Source organism: Caenorhabditis remanei, chromosome IV (genome assembly GCF_010183535.1).
Source record: "Caenorhabditis remanei strain PX506 chromosome IV, whole genome shotgun sequence".
Classification (NCBI taxonomy): Eukaryota; Metazoa; Nematoda; class Chromadorea; order Rhabditida; family Rhabditidae; genus Caenorhabditis; species Caenorhabditis remanei.
This window is the reverse complement of record NC_071331.1, coordinates 9,584,275-9,592,993: the sequence shown is the minus strand read 5'-3', so window position 1 is coordinate 9,592,993 and position 8,719 is coordinate 9,584,275. Positions and strand designations below refer to the sequence as shown.

At 38.4% G+C, this 8,719-nt stretch overlaps 1 protein-coding gene across 1 annotated transcript; it reads left to right on the top strand.

Moving 5' to 3' along the window:
* Positions 1-8,401: 8,401 nt before the first annotated feature.
* GCK72_013061 (uncharacterized protein) lies at positions 8,402-8,719 on the top strand (the record flags this gene model as incomplete). Its single annotated transcript, XM_053729615.1, has 1 exon — positions 8,402-8,719. One exon carries the CDS (start codon positions 8,402-8,404, stop codon positions 8,717-8,719), a length of 318 nt encoding a protein of 105 aa, XP_053584387.1.

Below are 8,719 nucleotides of genomic sequence, written 5' to 3'. Positions count from 1 at the left end.
ATGAGGAATAATGGTAAGTGTTTTGTTTTTTTTTTTTTTCAAGAGTCCAATTTGTTTTTTCTCAGTGACGGAAGATTGCTTGCCCCATGCATTGTACCAGTGCTTAATGTACAAACAGTACACACAATGCCGAGATTTAAAGAATAGGAAAAAGTACAACGATTCTTTGATGAAGACCGATAATAAAAAATTGTACAAATCCGTTCATGATGGAGTTAAACGGCTGAAAGAGGTAAAAATCTCATTTGTCGAATTCATAAAGTTTATTTTTTTATTTTCAGCTAGCCAAAATGACAAAGACATCAAACTTCACCTTTGAAGACATCGAGAAGTTCCAGAAGTCACCACCATTTGCGGGGCAGTATCAAATTATGGTATTTATGGAGAACTCGTTTACCCCATACTTCAAAGGAGATGATGTAGGAAAAGGAAAGGAGCTGTATTTGTTGCTGGACGAGGAGCACTACCGAGGCGTCAGAACCCTCGGTGCGTTGTTCAAGACGGAATACTATTGCAAATTCTGTGAAACGGGATACGGCAATGTCGCGTCACATTATAAATGCAAGATGATTCATCAGAAGTGTGGCAAAATGGAGTGCCCCGAAACACCGGACGATTCGATAGTCAAATGTGAAAAATGTAAAGTTGATTTTCGCTCTCAAGTCTGCTTCGACAATCATAAGATGAAAGGTACATTTTTATTTTTGTTTAAAAAATATATTGATCTTGATTTAGGAGTGAGGGGTGGAAAAAGCCGCTGCGACATTACGGAAACGTGTGAGAAGTGCCAAAAACAAGTGTACAGAAACAAAAATTCTCGACCACACGTTTGCGGTGAGACGTTCTGTCACCGCTGTCAGATTCCAAAGGATAAAGGACATCATTGCATCATGATGCCAAGTGTAAAAAAGGAGAAGCATCTGACACGTCTTAGGATGTACTACGACATTGAAGTAAGTGTTTCTAATTTTCCGGGAAAATTGTTTAATTTCAAGAGCACGTATGATCCAAAAAACGGTCGTCAAGAGCCTGTTATGTTTGTGTCGTTGAAGTGTTGCTCAAAATGCTCGTCAAGCATTCCAAAAACACCTCGTGCTGCAAGGGAAGCAAAATGCGCAAACTGTGCACCGGAAGGTCGACTGAAAGTGATTGAATCAGTCACTCCGGGAAACGAGCATCTGAATGTTGCTTCGGAGATGACTCGGTTCATCTTCTCAGAAGATCACCGAGGATTTGTCGCCGTCGCCCACAACGCCTCGGGGTAATTTTATTGTCGTTAGATAAAAATATAATGGTTGAATTTTAAGGTATGATGCTCAGTTCATTCTTGAGCAGCTCATTGCCAGTAACAGAGCGAATCCACAAGTTGCCCTTGAAGGAACAAAGATTGTTTATTTGAAATATAAAGGGGTAAAACTTGTGGATTCTATGCGGTACTTGGCAATGAGTCTAGCTCAAGTCGCCAAATCATTCAATATTGAAAGCGAGAAAGGGTAAGTTACAGTCTTCCTCAAACCATCGTCTGATAACTAAATTTCAGAGATTTCCCCCACAAATTCATACAGCCCCGTTTCTTCAACTACGAAGGACCAATACCCGGCAATGAATATTACGGGTTGGAGAACAAGCCGGCACAAAAGCGGAAAGATTTGGAAATATTTTTGGAGACCGAACGATCGTCAGGCCGAGTTTTCAACTTTATTGACGAGCTTCAGAAGTATTGTTTCAACGATGTGTTCATCCTAGCCTCAGCTATGGCGATGTTTGAGAAGTCATTCGAAGAGTTGACAAACGTGTGTCTACTTGAAGTTAGTTCCTGATTTACTAACTGTTTATTTAACTCTTTTTCTTACACCTTCACGCAAAATTGTTCATTTTACAGGAGTCGGTGACTGCAGCTTCCGCAGCTATTAAAGTGTTTACACGTAATCACCTCCATCCAGACAAAGATATTGTCCTAGACGCCAAACCAGGAGTGTCAGTAAACGCCTCGGTCATTAGTCAAAAGTACTGTGCCTGGCTCGCTCATTGTGAAAACGTTCAAGTGGAAATTTCAACAACGTATGGAGAAAGGAAGGTATAATTTGTGATTGGTGTGATGTTTCAGTGTCATATTAAATGTTAAATTGCAGATACAAAACTATCGAGTGGACGGGTTCATCGATAAGTGTCCCAAATTTCCAGATGGATTGATTATTGACTTTCGTGTAGGTGTTTGGAATCAAAAAAGAACAAATCAAATTCACTTTTAGGGTTGTTATCACCACGCACACTCTTGTCTTCATGCGGACGACTCGTTGATTTGTGGAAAAACAGGAAAGCAGATTCGAGACAGAGATTTGAGGAGACAGAACAAGTTGGAAGAGAAATTTCCCTTAAAGATAGTTTGGGAGTGTGAGGTGAAGGAGGAACTCAAAACAAATCAAGAGATGGCTGAATTTTTTGAAAGTTATGAAGCTCTTGTAAGTCTGCATTCATTTTCATTAGTAAGTAGGAAAATTCTAGGATCTTCTTCAATGCGAGAGAGCACTTGTGGGTGGCAGAACCGAAGTTTTCCGACTTTATCAGAATAATGCAGGAAAAAAGATGCACTATCTCGACGTGGTCAGGTACGTTAGATGATTTAACTGTTTGGCTTCTTAATTCTCTAAAATTACAGTCTATATCCCACCGTCATGAAACATGATCCATGGCCTATTGGCCCTCCTCGCGATGTTCCACGATCAGAGTTTGCCGTTCCGATGACGAGACCCGATGAATTGAAAATCAGAGGTTTTGTGAGTTGTAGGGTTGTGGCTCCTCGTCATCTACTGCTCCCATTGTTGCCAGGAAAAATCTCAAATCGACTCATGTTCTTTCTTTGTAGAAGTAAGTAGTATTCGTTTTTTACATAAATTGTTTTTGATTAACAGAGTGTGCAAAGGAAGCTAATCAAAACAAATGTCATCACACAGATGAGGAACGTTCATTCAATGGAACGTATACAACACCTGAACTTCAGAAAGCTCTAAGTCTGGGGTACACAATAATCGAGGTGTATCATGTTAGTTTTGTATATAGAAATTATATTTATTCATAAATAATAATTTTCCAGGCTGTCCAGTATGACGAGTGGCTGGAGAATGATATCAATGGACAGGGTGGCCTGTTTACGGACTACATCAATAAAATGATGAAGGAAAAAATTGTAGGTGTTTGTTTTGAGAACCTTCTCACGCTGAATGATAATTTTTCAGTATAGTTCTGGTGTGCCTAAAGGAGTTAAAACAGAGGATGACTTGAAGGAATATTGTAATCGTTATGCGGAAATGGAGCAAATCACTCTCGACGATCTTGACCGTTTTGTCGACAATCCGGGATTGAGGGCTGTGGCTAAATTGTTATTAAACTCTCTTGTAAGTTTGTACACGAGAAAACTGACGTTTGAAACAGCATTTCAGTGGGGAAAATTTGCTCAACGCGTCGACAGAGAGCAGACAGAGATCATTATCAGTCCTCGTAAATTTTGGGAACTCGTCCACGACTCGAGCAACGTGCTGACTGATGTTCGTCCAGTGAATGATGTAGTAGTTGTGAAATATAGAAAACAAGTGGAAACACTAACCAGTCTGCGAACTGGAGCAGTTCATCTTGCGGCTCTGACAACTTCGTACGCAAGGTTGCGCCTCTACCATTTTATGGAAAAAGTCGGTGGTGAAAATATAATTTACACAGGTTAGTATTTATTTATTGTGACAAGGAATTTCAATTGAATTTTTTTTTTAGATACCGACTCTATAGTGTTTTCGGTCCCCGACGGCGAGACAAACCCTCTCGAAAAAGACATTGGTACTTATTTGGGCCAGCTCACAAACGAGGTTCAAGGCGAAATGACCGAGTTTGTAACAACGGGTCCAAAAACCTATTGCTATATCGACAAAAAAAGTGATGGATCCGAAAAGGTAAAATTTGCATTTAAAGCTTAGTTTCAACCTTTTTTCGTTTCAGGTTGTTCGGAAAGCAAAAGGAATTACTTTAAATGCCCAGGTTGACAAGAAAATGACGTTCTCTTTGATGAAGACGCTGGTTGATGAGGTTTTGATGGACGTCGCCAAAAGAAGCAGTGTGGCATTCACTCAGTTCACTATGAAAAGAGATAAAGGCCACCGTGTATACAGTCAGCAGATTAAAAAGCTGTTTAAGTACACTTTCAACAAAAGAAGAGTTTTGGAAGACGGATCTACATTACCATTCGGTTATTGCTAATCTCATAATGTTTTAGTGTTTGTTGGTGTTTCGTTTTGTAAATATTGTATATAAAACTTTTTTTTTCTAAGTTTTTATTTGTTAAGAAATTTACGTTATTTGATCATATTAGTTTACCAAACGCAAGCTCATAACCAGCCGCATTCTATCTTCATCACAATGGTCAAGTTGGCATGGCAATCTACGATCCTTCTTGTCGGTCCTAGTGGGCAAGGCAAAAGTACGCTTGCTCAAAAAATTTTTGAAGATCGAAACTCGATTTTTCATGCTGATAGTAAAATATGTTTCTGGTATTACGATACGTTTGAAAGTGTTCCCAGCTCAATGAAAAATCGAAAAGATGTTATTTTACGTGAAGGTCTACCAGATCTGGAGGAATTGAAAAATTACAAAAACGATCAAGCTATGGTGGTAATTGATGATTTAATGACGAAAATCGATCAAAAGTCGGGGATGGAACGTCTTGTTTCGGTTCTAGCTCATCATTATAACATGACAATTGTGTTTTTGTTGCATACTATATTCTATTCTAAAACTATAAGAAACTTGAGACTGCAGGCAAGTTATATAATTTTGTTCAAAAATAGTTCAGATAAGTCCAGTATTCGGTGTTTGGGAACCCAACTGATGCCTGGACAGTGCAACACTTTTTTTGCTATTTATTCTGACGCAACAAGACATCCTTATACTTACTTACTAATTGATCTTCACAAGAACTGTCCAGACGAGATTCGTTATCGTGATAACCTTTTACCCAACATTCTAACACATGTATTCATTCCAAAATAAAGACTCCAAGTGGAGTTTGGCTAATTTCAATCATATTCTTGAACTCTCTTCAATCTCGGACAAGAACCAAAGACTTTTGAAAATTAACAAACTCTCCGATGAAACTCTTATATGTTTAGTAGAGCTTGTGTTCAATATTTTGATGGGTTCTATCAAACTCCCGCGTGGCTCTATTCGAAAACTGACTCCAGAATCGCGAAACTTGAGATATATTGCTAAGTTGAGAAATATTGATGATGCCCGAGATTTTCTAATTCAAACCGGTGGTTCTCCAGTGGCCATACTTTTTCCAATACTCGTATCAACAGCTTCTGCCATTTTAGAGCATGTCTTACGGTAAATACGTACTTCTCACCGTTGAGGAGCATGAAGATTTGTTGGCCAATCGCAAAGAACCGGAGCCGATAAATAGTTTATTTCAAGCACCAATTGCGGCCGATATTAAATTTGCTCAATTACAAGGAAATATCGCAAATTCTGTTCGAAAACGAATGATTGACGGAAAATTCGACGACTGTGTTAAGTACGCAAGACCTGGTGACCAATTTGATAACCATGATAGTATTGTTCATTCACCACAAGACGCGGCAAAAATTGTAGATCGGACAACTCCCGAGCTGAAAAGCAATCTCCTAAGGAATGAACAAGAATCATCTGTTGCAACAAGGAAAAACAATGTTGTAGAAGATGCGAATGATGAGGAAGAATTTCACGATGCTGAAGGTGTAGATTCTGAAAACGACTCAGGTACCGTTTTGATATCGTCAACTCATCCACCTTCTACACAGAGTCCTAAGAAGAGTAAAGCGCTCATCGCCAAAGAACGTCTTCTAGGCCATTTCAAAAGACACCCTGGAGTATTTCAAGTCGACGAAAACTCGGATACTTTCCTTTTAAAAAAACAACAGCTTGGGAGCTTGACGCTCAAAAAAATTTTGGATGATTTTTCGAATGAGAAAGCTATACTCGGTCCTTCTTTCACTTTACCTTTAATTTCCCAAAACTTAAAAGAAACAAATTTTCCTGAAGAGTATATTTTAAATCCAAAACGACGATATCAACAACGAACGAGTCCAAGAACATTTTCCGTAAACAACTGGATGAATCAAAATGTCGGAAAAATATGAACTGCTCGAGAAATTGTACAACAATCCTGAATTGGGGTTTCGTGGTGTGTCGAATTTACTCACTCATTCACGAAAACATAACCCTCTCATAACACGTAAAGATGTTATCAAATATCTTCACTCTAATGAAGCATACACTAGGCATTTTCACAAAGTGAAACGAATTCGACACAACCCTTGGGTTGCTTCGGGGCCGGATAGTCATCATATGGCGGATCTCGCTATGCTACCCACACTCCGAAAATTCAACAATGGCTATTGTTACATTTTAGTGGTTGTGGATGTATTCAGCCGTTATCTTTTTGCGCGTCCTTTGAAAAACAAAACTTGTCCGGCCGTAACCGATGCGTATGCAGACATTCTGAAAACCACATGGAGAGTACCTGCACGCTTGTACACTGATAAAGGTTGTTTTCTACCATGATTTTATTCAAATTTATTCATTAAAACTATATTATTTCAGGAACGGAATTCATGGGTAAACATTTTCGAAGCCTTGTCAAGGATATCGGTATCTGTCATATGAATCCGAAAAATACGAATGTAAAAGCGTGTTATGCTGAAAATGCAATTATGCGTATTAAAAACAAAATGGAAAAATGGTTCACAGCTTCTAAAAGTTTTGCGTGGACCACTGTATTAGACAAAATTGTTAGTGGTTTGAACAGCACTTGGATGGATTCTATTGGAACTTCACCAGATAAAGTAACATGGGAAAATGCTCAAAATGTATGGAATCGGCTGTATACTGGTGAAAACCGAGTCCAACAAGTCAAATTTAGAACTGGTGACAGTGTTCGAGTTCTTTTAGAGAATTCACCATTTGCAAAAGGAACACGTGCAAAATGGTCAAGTGAAATTTTCAAAATTATTAAAATACTGGATTATGATATTCCCGTTTACATTTTGGCCGATGAGTATGGTGAAGAGGTTGATGGCATTTGGTATGAGGAAGAAATGGTTTTGTACAACACACGTGGAACTTCATGAAATTTTTTAATTCTCGAACCGCATATTTTTACAGTTGCACATTTGCTTACAATGGATAGTTCAAAGTGGTCTTGTGGAAATATCCACTGCTCAAAAGCTTTACTAGTTTTTATTTCTCAAGTTTTAATAATTTATATTGTAAGTTTTGTTGCCATCTATAAGATTTGTACTCTTGATTATCAACAACATCAAAATTGGTTTGTTATTCTTGGATCGTGTATAGGTTATCTATTGCCAAATCCAAAACTGAAGGAATGACTGATTTTTATATCACTCTGGTTAGTAATGCTCAAGCTGGGTCTACAATTTCGAATTTCAAAACAAACCTGCCCAGCTCTCTTCATTTTAATAGGGCTTATGAAGTAGCACTTAGTTCAATCATTTATCCATCTTCTCACGATTTGATTTCAAACAATACGGAACCGGATGGAGGATATGAAAACGAGTTTTTGGTATGGTTCGAGAAGCATGAAATTCGTTGCAGAGTGACAAATTGTTCATTTTCCTCTCCAATGGAGTTGATTCAAATATTGAATCAAACATTTTCCAATGCTCTCAATCTTTTTACTAATGGTACTAATACAAAACAGAATGTTTTTGCCTACGATTCACTATTCAAAAGGGTATCTCTTAATAGAACACCAGAAATCACAAGAGTGCAACTGTCAGATAGGTTGAGTTATTTTCTGGGACTTGCAAAGGTGACGACACATTTTCCTGCATTTGGACAATATTCAGTGTTCTCTGGGTCTGATCTGATGTACATTTATTCAGATGAATTGGTGGAACCCCAGATTATAAGTCATATGAAAGTACCAATTCTGAAGGTTATAAGTATTGGAACCAGTGACTCTGGAAATGTTGAAAAATCCTATTCTAACCCACTGTATGTACCTGTTAGATCCAGAAGTATTGATCAGATTGGTATACAGATCAAGAACGATAGGGATCATTTCATTCCATTCAACTTTGGTAAAGTGGTTATTGTTCTTCATTTCCGTCCAATACAAATTTCATTGGATGGCTGAAAAGCGTGATCAATACTTTTGTTGCTCTACGAAATCTGTTCTCAAATGTATATTAATTTTGATCCTGATAATTCTGTTGATTGGCTCAGTTTTTTTGAAAATGAGAACAATCAAACTGGTTCCAATGGATTCCGTGCCGGAAGTCTATACCAACGCGGAAACGGTCCTTTTTCCCAATTGCTAGGAAAACTGTTCATTTCAGCAGTTCCCTTGTTGAAAAGAATGGGCGTTTCCGTGGGCCAAGAAGTGTTAGACTCTTCACTCCGTGTTGCCAACGACGTTGTTGCAGGCAACTCTTTCAACCAGTCGCTATCAAACAACGCTAGAAATTCGTACAAAACTCTTGTGAGTCGTGCTATAAACAAGCTGGATCAAACTGGTGGTAGACGAAAACGAGCATCCAAACGGAAAGCGGCCAAAAATCGGAAAACTGTTCCAAAACGCGGTGTTTGTGGATCGAAAAAATCTGTTCGAAAAACACAAGGCAAAAAACGTTCTCTACCCAAGTCCACTTCAAAAAAACGTGACATCTTTGGATAA